Consider the following 13,814-nt stretch of genomic DNA (forward strand, 5'->3'; position numbering starts at 1 on the left):
TTTGCAGGAACTCAAGAAAGACATTGTTGTACCTTTTCTCCAGTATCTGAATGTACTCACAAAAAAGCTGTTAAGACGTATAACCACCACAAGCTGTAAGCACTGTAAGCAAGATATTTCCTTAAAGATCCTTTAAGTATATAAAATACGTTCACTAATAATATGTGTCTGATATGGTTTTTCTACAAAAAAGTACAGTTATATTGTTTAAATCCTTAAAATAACATCTCCTCCTTCTCCCTCATTAAACATTCCAGAAACTACAAATCTGCAAATATTGTTCATTTCAAAAGTTTTCCTGTTGGGCACCAGATGGCTCCCACTTCACTGTTATGCCCATTCTCAGTGTTTGTGCACTGGAGGCTTCAAGTCTCCACATCACACTTATGTAAATTGCATATTGGACCAGGATTGGCTTCCAAAACTATTTGTCATGTCAGCCATTTGTCATAAGCCCACGTCATAAAATTGGATTTTCAGAAACTTCCCACTTTCAGCATACTTCCCCATAACATGTTATATACTTGTTTTTATAAAGCTTTTAAAAAATAATAATAAAATAAAGTGTGAGCGTAGTTTTGTTATGGAACTACAAACATGGCGTCTACTAGTGCGTTATTGCTGACCACGTGATCTACTGCTTCGTATTGCATATGATAAGAAGCAGAGCTGAGTTGAGCAAAAGTGAAACTAAGTGATAGCAGCGCTGCAACCGCAGTGAGGATGGTCGCATTACTTCAGGGTGATATCGGCGATCATGTTATAATTTTCCACAGAGCTGTCAGATGGAGCTAGGTTCACTATCATTCTCTGTCTGCGTCATCATGATCTGTCTGCCCGGAGCTGGGCATTGCTCCAACGGCGGTAAGTGCAAAATGATCTCATCCCGACACGTTATGTGTGACGGGTTACAGTAAGAACTCCGTTTAAAAAAAAAATCAGTTTTGTTTCTGTAATGTATGCACCTGATTTGGTCCAAACGAGAGCACAGTAAAGAATGTTCTGTTATTAATGATCTTTTACTAACCTTTTTTCAGCCTCTCCCGTGTGAGATTATCTGTGTATTCAACTGTGATTAAACAAACCGTAATAATATAATAATAATTTGATACAATTTGAATATGATTTAGTCATTTATTCACACCCCCACATAAAATAAACACAATTCAGTCAATACAAACTCTAGCAACACACACAGCTAACTCTGCACATGTGAACAGCTCACAAAATGGAAATAATTATGACCAGTTACCTGGGTAGACAGGTGAGGGGCAATGAGGGATAACAAGGTCAGCCAAGTCTCTTTTCATTTTGACAGGAAATGTCTCATGCTGTATAAGCAGACACTTCCATTTCAAGATTCAGTTTTACACCGTGAATTTTCAGTATGAAATCTAGATCTAGAGACACTCAAATGTGTAACTTTGTTAAAATTTCCTTTTATGAATAAGAACCCAGTTATCACTCAGTACTCACTTGGTAAGACAGTTTGAAGTGAGAGCTACTTAGTTACTGATTAATTAGGCATGTTTTACAAAACAGATAATGGAGTCACAGTATCATGTATAAAGCTTCCTTATTAAGCTTTGCTAAGGCCTTCTACTTTTCCTTAACAATAATACTAATAATAATAATAATAATAATAATAATAATAATAGTAATAACCATTTTAGTTTTCTCTTGTTGCCATCTCTGTAATTTTGTCACATGATTCATTTTCATCCAGACATCAAGTGTCCATGCCCAGAAATTCCTACACGCCCTTTGACTCAACGTCCAGAATCGGAGTGCAGACAAATTAACAGCCCTTTCCGCTACAAATGTATTGACGGTTACGTGAGGAAGGCAGGATCCTCAAATCTCATCCGATGCGAACAAGGAAGTGCTGGTCCAACATGGAGCAAGTACAAACTTGAATGTATACGTAAGACTTGTTTATTTTTTGTCTTTACACTTACACTTTACACTTTACAGGAGCTCACTCCTAAACTTGGAGTGAAAAGCCCGTGCTTGTGGAAATACAGCAATATATCTGTCCACCGTGTAAGTAGGAGGACCCTTTAAGACACAGAGCAATGTTATCATCCAACACTGTAAACTCAGAATACAGATTTTTGAGTGCTCCATTTATACTAGTAAAACCGGTGTGTACTCAAAACAAAAATGTGCTTCTTATTCTTATTTAATCTGGATCCCAAATGGAAGCATATGTTGTAATCTTCAAATTGAATTGTAAACTAAAGTTAAGTCAGAAAGGAAGTCGTCACTTCCAGGGGTTTAAACTGGGCCTTCCTCCCTGAGCCCTTAAACCTGGCCACACATGCCTGGGTGAGACCAGCCTTCCTGTAAAAACACCTCTGTGACAAAAGCTGTCATTTCACACAAACACCTTATGTACACCCACACTTGTCAGTGGTGTGTTTATACAGTGCACAACCCCCCACATGTGGTCTGTTTATGAATGGATCAGTCCCTGTATATCGACATATCTGAGCATCACAAACAATTTCTCGGGTGTCACTCGGCAGATTTACATTACATGTAATTGAGCAATTTTTGCTGCTGTTCTGCTGTGCTGTGTCAAACTTTACGCTGAGTGGTCTGAAGGAGGTGATACAACATACTTGTATATCTTGTAAAAAAAAAAAAAATTGGGGGAATTATACTTCTTATGACTGCAATTTATTTATTTCTAATCATACTTTTCTGAAAGAAGTTGGTTTGCTCTGTGAGGCATTCAGCACACTGCCATAATTAGACTAATAAGCACACTCAGGAAATGCAAATTGTGCTTCAAATGAGGACAGGATGTTCTTCCTCCCATACAGTTCACCCTATATGGCTCTCATCATGACATCATGTTTTCTCACACGTGGGGGCACTCTAGTGGGAACTTTTTACTTTGTTGCCTTCCCTTCCCATATTAGGCCTCATAAGTCTTCCTTTTCTTCATTATTGAGGCAAAGTTTATTTCTAGCTCTGTTCAACTTCTCTTTTATTGTGTTTCAGGTGACCCAACGATAACCACGACAAAACCACCAAAGACTACAGCAACAAGTGAGTGTATCCTGTCTGTATGTCTCCAAATAGGGGAATAGTGTTAGCTATAATATTGCAGTTCAGTATAAAATAAATACAACAAATACTTAATATGAGACGAAGATTTTTTTTTTTTTTCACATAATTATCAAGGATGGTCTGATCTTGCAGAGACTGCATACACTGATACTCCCCATGACTCCATCATCACTATCACAGTCAGTAAGTTCGGTATTTGCATGATTTTTAGAGACAGAAAAAAATACTAAAATACTAATAAACTAATAATAATAATATGAAACTACAGTGCTAACTCTATCTCTCTAGATCATTTTTCTTAGTAGTGGTTGTAGTAGTGGCGGTATCAGTCGTACTAGTTGTATTGATTAGAGGCAGCAGTGGTAGTACTTGTAAAAGTAGCAGTATTCATGTCAATAGTAGCTGTGGCAATAGTAGTTGTACCAATAGCTTTAATGCACAAGTGCACCATTAGTGGGGTTGTAGTACTACTATTAGAGTCAGGAATGAATAGAGTACTAAAATATTTTACTCATAAGTGTTACTTTAAATACATTTCACTTGTAAAGTGAAAGTGTATGTAAAAGTAACATCACTTGTGTAGAATTCACTTAAAAGGAAAGCATAGCTCATTCAAACGTACCATGAGTAAAAGTTACTTTTACATTCTTAACATAGCTGTGGGATACATGGGAACATGCCAGTGCATGACTTTATTTATGATGTGAGTCAGAGTGAAGTGTATCCTAAGGCTATCCAAGAGGGATAATCCTGTGCCTTTGGTTAGAAATATAACTGTTATTTTAGTTCAGGCATTCAAATGATTCGCCAGATGTGTCAGAAGTTTTTCTAAGGTACACTCAGATGAATTTGATGGTGATTCAGATGAATTTATAATCTCTCAATACACCTTGGCAAATATAGTACACATTTAGGCAGCTGATACCTGTCATCATTATTAACATGTTGTGACATTTTGACATGGCAGGAAAATACCTGTGTAACTAATAATTATAACAATGGCTCTGTCTGTTTTTTTTCATGAGGCTAGGCCCTTCTTGTTTTACACTTCAATAGTGTGTATTGAATGTTCAGCGTCTCCCTCGGTCTGGTCTTAGTTATATTTTTAAACTCTCCTGGGTCACTATGCAGCTGAGCACGCTCCAATCATAAAATCTAAAGGCGCGTCCAGCCAGACCCCATTCATAAATTCCAGGTCAAGTCGACTTGGCTGTGGGCCAATATTGTTTCCTGCCACATGATTTAAAGCGTTTCCGTGTTCATCTGGTACAACAAGACTAACATACCTTGATTTTCACACCCACATTAAAAAAACAAAAAAAGCAATTGGTGCTAGAGAGCATTCCTGTGGAGACAAATTTCCCTTGAATAAACAGTCATGCCAGTAACAGCACAAAAGACAGTGAACAGGAGAAGTAATTAAATGGTTAATCGGTAATATGACAGTTTGGTTATTTGCTTATGTTGTGTGATTAAAGGCCAGCTGGCCCGTTTTTATTTTTGGATTTTGGGGGAGTTGTGATATCATTGTTTCCAAGCCAGGTGAAATTAGTAAAAAGTTAGGTGGAGCCCCATATAGGCCCCACAATATAGGGAGAAGAGGAGAGGAAGAGTTGTAAAACAATATATAAGATGATGTTCAGTTTAAACTATAAACCTGAAACTCATTCAGTTTCAGGTTTATATCCTGGGATCAGCGCCTTGGTTTGCTTTGTATTACACTTGATGCACAGTAAACCTATTCACATTGAACTCTATTAGTTTCAAGTGTGTTCTTTAAGTCATACAAGTATTGAATTTATTACTAAGACTACAGTCAGCAGCTTGATCTCTGTCAGCTGCTCATATAGAGGTACCTATTTTTTTTTACTATGTAATAGATGCTACTAAAAATAAGGAATAATTAAGTAAAAGTAAAATGACTTTTTAAAGTACTTTAAAGCTGCCCCAATGAATATAAAGAGCTAGATATTTCCCTCAGGAGGGTTAGAACACCAAAAAAGAGTTCTGGAGAGTGAATATTGGAGTTACATTTGTCGGATGGTCAGAAATACAACTCCAAATTAATGCTAATGTTGCTCTGTGATTGCTGGATGTGTAATTAAGCAACTGTTTATGAACACTTTTGCCATATAAACTTTATGAGGTGATAATATGTAAATGCTGTGTTTACTGCTTGTTATATGTTCTAGTTGCTGGTATAACTCACTGGAATACCTACATGGAAAAGAGCCATCATTAAAGTAATTAGTCACACTACTTGTAGTAGGTAGCAGGAGTAGTGCTAGCTCTAGAAGAAGCAGCTAGTGTTGTAACAGTAGTAAAAATATTTAACAGTCTAAAAAAGTCACACAAAGCTTTGCATGTTTTTAATTTTTTTTTAAATCTTTTGTTATTAGTTATGTGGCATGATATATCATAAACTGATATCAGATGTGTGTACTGCACTTATGGAAAATTGCTAACTTACAGCATTTCTGTACTGCACAGTCACTTGTGAACTGTTCATGCATGAGTAAAGACAGCCTTACACCTGCACGCTCCAAACGGAAGCATGAGTTTGTCTTCTTCAGCATTTGTTTTAATTGATTTGATGGGAGTAGAAGCAACAGTCTCGTAACAGAGGTATTATTTGTAGTAAAAGTAGTATTAACTGTAGTAGACAATGTCATGCTTTTAGCAGTATTAGTTGAAGTAATATGTTTTCTTTTGCCAACAGCACCTTCCACCAGCCAACAGACAACCCAGAGTGCAAGCATCTCTACTTCAATGACTTCAAAAACAGGAAGCACTGAGCCAACCTCATCTGGACCTGTTCAGTGGAGCCTGTCAGATGACACACAAGATGAAAAGCCTCAAGTCACACATGGTATGTTGATTTTCCCAATCAACTCCCTTAGTATATATTAGGGGTATGCCCGAATACAAATATGTTATTTGGCAAAGCGCAAATGGTGGGTTTTTACAAATATGTGTTTCAGGAAGGAAAAAGAAACATGTCAAATACCAGCACACAGGCCAGTTACATCATCGGTTACATCACTATCTCAATCTCTGTCCCTTGCTCCAATGTTACGTCTATCAGCAGGTCTCAATAAGGGGAGTCACATCCACCTGCTGTTGGGTTTGTTTGCCAGAGATAAAGCTGAGTTACTGACACATGTGAAGTGGGGACAAAGGACTCTCCATAACCTGTTGTTCCACTTCTTTCCACAAAGTTGGGTTGTAAAAAATAGGCAATAAATGAAAAGTGCAAAACAATAATCACCTTTGAAGTTCCTCCCTACATTACAGGGTGTGCTGTCTCTGTGTTATGGGAGTATAAATAAGTAGAGGTCTGTTTTAGCTCAGTAGTCAGTGCAGTCATCTATGATCTGGGAGACTCCAGTTGGAGACCTGGTGTGGGGACCTCCTTCGTAAGGTAGTTTATTCATGAACACTTATTGTAACACTTTAATTCTCTAAAATGAAAAGCGTAGTAAAAACAAAAACAGGATTTTTAAGCCTCGTTCCACTTTTATTCAAATACAAATACGAATACAAATAATTTTGCTGCCTCAACAAATACATTTAAAAATACAAATACTAGGCTCTCTGCACATCCCTAGTACCTATTGTTGCTCACACCAAAGCTGTATCAGCTTCCTACCAATCAATGACATTTTGTGATCCATATTTAATCTGCTACTTCCATTGTCACTCTTGACAAATCTGTACAATTCTGTGGAAATGTGCAAGTCAAAACAGCACATAAATGGAACCAAATGTTTTCAAATCTGGTTGTTGAATGAATGAATGGACGAATTCATACATACATTTACATACAGCTCTCACTGCCTTTATCTGCCAATCCGCAAGTGGTAATGAATTATTGACCTCCAAAAATCTTTCCTCTGTCGAAATGTAGAGTCGGTGACGGTGACCAGTGCAACGGCCCGGACAGTGTCAACCTCCACATTATCACTGAGCACTGTTAAGAGCAACATCACGTTAAGTTATGAGTACAGCATTGGTGAGCTTCAACACTGTTATTCTCCTACAATAGAAACATGTCTTCAGATGTATTTGTAAATGAATGGATAATAGAGGCACTGCTTTGGCTAATCTTAAAGAGGACTGATTATCCCTCAAAGTTTTAAGGAATAGGTCAACATTTTGGGAAGTACACTGATTCACTCGTGAGAAGCTTGATACCATCCTCGTATCTGTGCACTAAATTTGAAGCTACATCCCGCAACTGCTCAGCTTAGCTTAGCACAATGTGTAGAAAAAGGGGGAAACAGCTAGCCCCTCCCTCTCTGCACCTCTAAAGCTCACTAATTAACATGTTATATCTTGTTTGTTTAATCTGTACCAAAACCAAAGTGTAAAATCAACATGTTGCTTTGTTACCGCGAGCAATGTGCCAGACTATTTCCTAGCCTGATGTGTGCTAACTTTCTGCCACGTGCCGAGCCAAGAAATAACTTGTGACACCGCTTCCGGTCTTTGTGCTAAGATAAGATAACCTTCTGCTGGCTGTAGCTTCATATTCAGCATAAGGACATGACATGACACATATTTCCCAAAATGTCAAACCACTCCTTTAATTTCACACCAATGATGTAGCAATTGTAGCACATTAAATAATTATTTTTACACACACAAATAACAAGGCAATAATATTTTTGACGCAAGAACACAGTTTACACAGACAGTATTTAAACCATCTGGGTTTCATTCTAATCAGAACTGCACACATATTTATCTTTCTATTTTGTCCTTTCTTTTTCCTCTTTTTGTCATCTTCCCGTAAAAAATATTCATAAGATTTCCATGGAAGACATGAGCTCATTGTGCTGGCTCTAATGTGCGCCACCTTTTTTTTCTTTGTGGATACTGAGGAACATTTCATACTGAGTATTCTCTCTTATTGGCAGGAAACCGCACAAGAGCAGCTGTGATCTCCTGTGTATCACTGTTCATCATCTTTGCTATGATTGGCATATTATATTATCGACGGTAAGCAAGAGAAAACAGAAGGTTTAATTGAGTTTTGAGCACATTATTTGATTATTACAGGTGCAAAGGTATTATGTCCATCAAATCTTCATGCTGAATTCCCTTAAAGATCCCCTCCAGAAATGTAATAAGACATAAAAATGCTCTGCTTAGAACAAATGTTTGTTCCACAAAAAATGTATAATGACCATGTTAAAATCATTAAAATGACGCCTACTTCTCCCTTCCTCATTTAAAATTCCAGAATCTATGAATATGCAAATATATTTCATCTCAAAAGTTGAACTTCTGGACACAAGATGTCTCCTACTTCAGTGTAAAGTCTGTTCTCAGTGTTTGTGCACTGGATGTCACATCCTGCCTGAACTTTGTGTGTTTTCTGGACTCTGTGTTTCTGTGTTCTTTGGGGTTTCCTTTGATCGACGTGTGGAGTAGCAGGGATGGGCCCACATGCAGAGACCGGAATTCAAAGTTGAGGACACCACAATGAACACAAGAAGAAACACAAAGAGACCAAAAAACACACAAAGTCCAGGCAGGGTGTGACACTGGAGGCTTCAAGTTTCCATATCACACTTGTGTCGGTTGCACACTGGACCACGATTGGCTCCAAGCAACTTTGTCACAAAGATGCTCGTAGGCCCACCTCCTAAAACTGGATTTTCAGTGATCACAGAGAAACTTTCCACCTTCAGCAGATGAATGTGAAAACAGCCTTCTGTTCCAACCTGTAGGAACAAGAAGAAAAATATATTTTTGAATGGAGGGGACTATAAATAAAGTGTCTTTTTAGGCATTAAATCAGCTTGATCAGGAAAACCGATTTAATCTTCCTTTTTTCAAAATATTCACTATCTTTTAAAAAAAACTACATAGGACATGGAATATGTAGAATTATGTCACACCACACTTTCACTTGAAATAAGTCAAATTGAGGTGAAACAGTTTGTTGTGATGTCCATTTTAGTTTAACAGTTCTGTGCTGAAAACCTTTAGAACTTTGGTGCAATTATGTTTTTACTGGTCTCATCTCATTACTTACTGTTTCCTTTTTACCTCAGGAGGTCAGTAAACAACATGCCACCGCAGATAACAGAAGAAGAGATACCCATGAATCCTGAACTGGCGGCGGTGTGTGATGTCAAACAGGGACAAAGCCTCCCTGGAGCTCAAGAGATCTCCATCTTGTGAAGTATGGGTTATCACCCTCCATACAGGGGTGGAGAATGTGTAATTAACTCCTCCTGACAGCCCGTTTGATTCTTGCTTCTTCTTCTAGATTCTACCTGATGGGAATGTACCTGTTTGCACATTCCCAAGAAGATGACTCACATTGGTTTCACTGAACATACCAACCTTTCTCTGCACAGATCTCAAGACACCTGTTGTAACCAAATATTTAAAACCTGTTCATTTTAAGACTGTGACCTCTCCCCATGGTGAACTGAGCAGGCACAGATACAAGCAAATTACCCAGTTTGTCTGACGCAAACTTGAAAATTAATCAAAGCTTCTTTAAGTCATTATTCACCATGGCCTACCTAATGAGCTAAAAGCTAGCTAGGCTAATTAGCAAACATGACTTACTCTGGCTAGTCTGTATTGCTTCAGTATATAGTAGAGTGCTATCCTTCATATTATTATCTCTTTTGACTGAGCTTTACATTATTGAATCTGAGCCCTAATTTGTTTGCTTTGCTACTGAGTCTTAGCTCAAGTAATGTGTATAAATGCAAATACAAGCCAGATGTAACAAGTTATGGGATATGCAGCTCTGAAATGCTGCCATTTTATTATAATGGAAATTACATTTGAAGGAGTCAACAAGCAAGGTGTCTTTAAAGCAGCATCTTGGATAACCAGGGTAGTCCACATTTGTCACCATGAATAGTTTTCATGCGGACTATTCTTAAGAAAGTGTGAAAGTCGTTACGTGCATTTGTCAGACACTTCTGTCTGAAGTGACTTTTTGACTGACACATCATGAGCTATTTGGGGTCACTGTGAGTTCAGTGTCTTGCGCAAGGATAAGCTGAGGAATCAAGCCACCAATCCTCTGAGTAATGGACAACTGGCCCAACCCGTGAGCTTCTTGAATCTAACAAGCACGCAAACAAACAGCGGTTAGTTCATATTGACTGATGGAAACACATGCATAACTCAGAAAGTGGCTGTGAAGAGCCTAATGACCGCAGAAGGAAGATAATATCTACACCCCTCTCCACACTGCCTGCACTTCCTCAGATAAAATCTAAATTGGTCACTTTCTGCTGAGACCTTCTAAAGATACTGAAACTTCCTCTTAATGAACTACTTTCTCCAATGTATACTTGTAGCAATTCTTTCTTTTGAAGCAAAAATTTCGCTGTATAGAGTATATCTCATGACACCTGTAAACCTTTTTATATATGAGGTGTTTTTAATCACTGTATGACTATTATTGAAATATGTACGAGCACATTTGATATTTATAGACAGCTGAATGTTTCAAGGTATTATTAAAATTTTACAGCTTTAGTTTTCATTCATGTTTCCTGTGTGGTGTCTTATGAACTGCTGTTTTCATTTGCAAATAGCAATAACCTTTTCGTCAGAGTTTTATTTTTGTCAGTGTAAAAAACCCACCATTTCCCCTGAAGGCTGACTTATGTCATTCAGTGGCATTACATCATTCTGTGTTAAAATCCACCCATGTTGTGGTTTCTCACTTGTCCTGACTTTGTTTCCTGTCGCTCTCCGCAGTCTAAAAAGTAAAAAATCTGTATAAATATTTAAACAATACAATTATTTAATTGATAAATATTTATAAAACACTGCAAATGAAGGACTTCACACAGTCAATGACTCCAATGAATCAGCAGTCATGCCAAAACTGTGTAAGCACTTTATAAAGGAGTAAGTTTTTTTTTTTTTTACCATCTCCAGATGTTGGCTATCTCCTAGATAACACTTGGAATGAAATTCTTTGACTTCTACAGTTCCAAACATCAACAAAATTCAACAACTCTGGACAACAGATTTCCTGTTATTCTTTTCCTCATAACTCTTTCATTTTTTTTCTGTTTCAGTTGTATTAGAGATAGTTAGTTGCCAGCATCAAATAGTTTGCCATGGATGAGCGTGACTTGATATTTTAATATTTAATCATTCATTCTCACTTTTGTCAAATGTGCTGTTTCTGTGGCTTTTGACCACCATTAGAAAAGCAGTTCAGAGTGTTCCCAAGAGGCTAGGGCTGATTGGTAGCAGCTGTTTGGCAGCAAGTAGTTGAATTCAGTAAACATCATTGCAGCCATTAGTGGATGGTCTGCCTAAAAAAGTGGAGTATTGTAAATGCAAATCAAAACTATTGCAAATGTGTACTGTCCTTTCACTACCAAAATGGTATCATTTAAGTTTTATTTATGTGATCATTGCATCCTCTCCAGAACATGCAATATCATTTCCACTGGGGGAAATGCATACAGGAGCATGTTAGGCCACAGGTGCACTAACGCATCCGAATATCAACACTGCACCACAGCAATAGAGTGCAAGATAGTTTTATCAGGGGAAGTGAATGGGTCCCTCCCTGCTCATTTATGAAGGAGAGGCATGTTTGAACACCACCCTGTGAAAAGACTGGTAAACTGGGTTCCTTCCAAGGAAGAAGAGCCAAAATGCAAGAAGGAATTATGATTAGCCTTCTCTGGAGGAGACACAGTGCACACAGCTGGTAAGATCAAGTCACAGGGATTATAGATGCCATCATGCCTATTGGCTGTAAAATCATCCGGAAACTGAAATTTAGAAAGGCAGCGGTGAAACACAACCACTCTGTGCTCTGACAGATGTGCTCCACTGGAAACAGAATATGTTTCCAAACCGAGGAATGAAAACTGCTGACTCAGGGTTAGCAAACGTCTCTGTAAATTCATTGAAAAGCCCAGTGGTTGAATATGCAACAGAACTAGCAACAGCTGTGCCAGTGCCTGCTCGTTGGTACTCGCTATCAGAGCCCAATCATCCAAATAAGCTAATGTGCAAATGCCTCTCTCCCAGAGGGGAGTTAATGCTGCCCTGAAACATTTGGTGAAGGTACAGGGGGCAAGTGGCAAGCCGAACAGCAGCACCAGGTATTCTTAGACCATGCCCTTGAATGCAAACCTTAGAAACTGCCTGTGGTCGGGGTATGTCTCTACATGAAAGTAAGCGTCTGTGAGATTGATTGTTGCAAACCAATCTTCTGGTCTAAGTATTAGCATTTTGAATCTGTAAGTTCATAGTTATTTGTTTAACAACTGCAGGTCTGGAATAGGACAAAGCCCTGCCCCTTTCTTTGGAACAAAATAATGGTTATACAAACCTTTGTTCTCCGCAGTGGGAGCAACTCATAAGGTTTTCATTTAGAGTGTGAATTTCCTCCCTCAGTACCCCTGCTGCCACTTCTCTCCGCCATTGAGGGAGGTGAACTGCTAGCTGACTGATGTGCAGCACTGTAGGGGAGGGGCTGTCTCTCTCTGGCGTGCTGGAAGGGAATGACATCACCAGTCTACCTTGGTCCATTTGATTTGCAGTGTCTTGACTACAAAAACAAAAAACATTGGGAACAGTTGCTGTGGTCACCTTACCTGAGAAACATTTAACACCCAAACTGGGGGCTACAACCTGAGGCAACATTTGTGTGCTTGGGAGACAGTGTTAGGGGAGTGAAATGCCTTTTGGTACTGGACCCCTGAACAGAACATGGAAGCTGCCTCTTGGGCAGCAACAGATGAGGGGCAGCAGTGTCTCCCTGCTGCTGGAACTCCTCTCCACTCTGTCCCAGAGCTAGGAGTGTGGAACATTGGAGTCAGCCAGCCACAGATGCCTTTGTGCCATCACTGTAGATGCCATGCACAGCAGGACATGTAAAGGACGTAATTCATGGCAACTCTGACCTTGTTGAGAAGAGGTACCAGCGCACTGTCAGCTGGCTAGCACTATTTGAGGGCTCCAGCTCATACTCAGCTAACCCCTCAGCATATTCCATGTGGTCAGCCCAATTGTGGGTACTTCGACCAAAAACTCCTCCCCATTGGACTTAGACAAACCTGGGTTTCTTGACTCAGAGAGGAGGGCGGTTGTTTTTCCCAGCAATTTGAGCAGAAATTGCTGGGAAAAACCCACCTCTCCAGGTTTAAGCACTGGAGCTGGCGACAAGACGCACAGGACTCAAGCTGTCATCACTCTCCTGGTGTGGACAATCCCTAGACAGACGGTACATGCCTCATGCTGGTCTTTTTCGTGTAAAAAGAAGCCACACCCCTGAGGACAGGGGCAGACAGAAGACTTGATGACCATACCATGGATGAAACGCACCTGAAATTAGTGCTCCGCTGGTAGGCGGAGGCTAACACCAACAGGTGCTGCTAAGCTAACTTCATGCTTGCAGTTGCCTATTAAAGAAACAGAACTAATTAGCTGTAGCTAGCTAGTCTTACCCAGTAGAGGTGTTTTTAGCGAGGTGAAGAACTTAAGAACTGAAGGATAACTGTAGCGACAGATTTACATATGTGCAGGTGGAGCCTCACGTACGTACGTCACTACCAATCATCTTAGGCGTGAGTAGAGGTTACTGCAGTCAGGTACACGGGGGGGTGTGATATCCCATACTATATGTGTTGTACAGAGTGAGTCGACTGAAAGGGAACTGATTCCTCTTCATCATTACAAAATCTACATAGACAATATCCCAAACATATGTGGAGACATCT

General features: G+C 39.2%; 1 protein-coding gene across 5 annotated transcripts; it reads left to right on the top strand.

Moving 5' to 3' along the window:
- The first annotated feature begins 674 nt into the window (after positions 1-674).
- On the top strand, positions 675-10,594 carry il15ra (interleukin 15 receptor subunit alpha). 5 transcript variants are annotated; one of them, XM_042402498.1, is made up of 9 exons: positions 675-864; positions 1,727-1,924; positions 3,010-3,057; positions 3,193-3,261; positions 5,798-5,947; positions 6,986-7,090; positions 7,998-8,079; positions 9,141-9,271; positions 9,359-10,585. In XM_042402498.1, the coding sequence occupies exons 1-8, from the start codon at positions 786-788 to the stop codon at positions 9,268-9,270; spliced, it is 861 nt and encodes a 286-aa protein (XP_042258432.1). In that variant the 5' UTR covers positions 675-785; the 3' UTR covers position 9,271; positions 9,359-10,585. The 5 variants fall into 5 exon arrangements, with proteins under 5 accessions (XP_042258432.1, XP_042258431.1, XP_042258433.1 ...); XM_042402497.1 differs by having other exon boundaries at positions 9,141-10,585; XM_042402499.1 differs by having other exon boundaries at positions 3,211-3,261; positions 9,141-10,585.
- Positions 10,595-13,814: the final 3,220 nt, after the last annotated feature.

The sequence above is a fragment of the Thunnus maccoyii genome, chromosome 23, assembly GCF_910596095.1.
Source record: "Thunnus maccoyii chromosome 23, fThuMac1.1, whole genome shotgun sequence".
In the NCBI taxonomy this organism is placed as follows: domain Eukaryota; kingdom Metazoa; phylum Chordata; class Actinopteri; order Scombriformes; family Scombridae; genus Thunnus; species Thunnus maccoyii.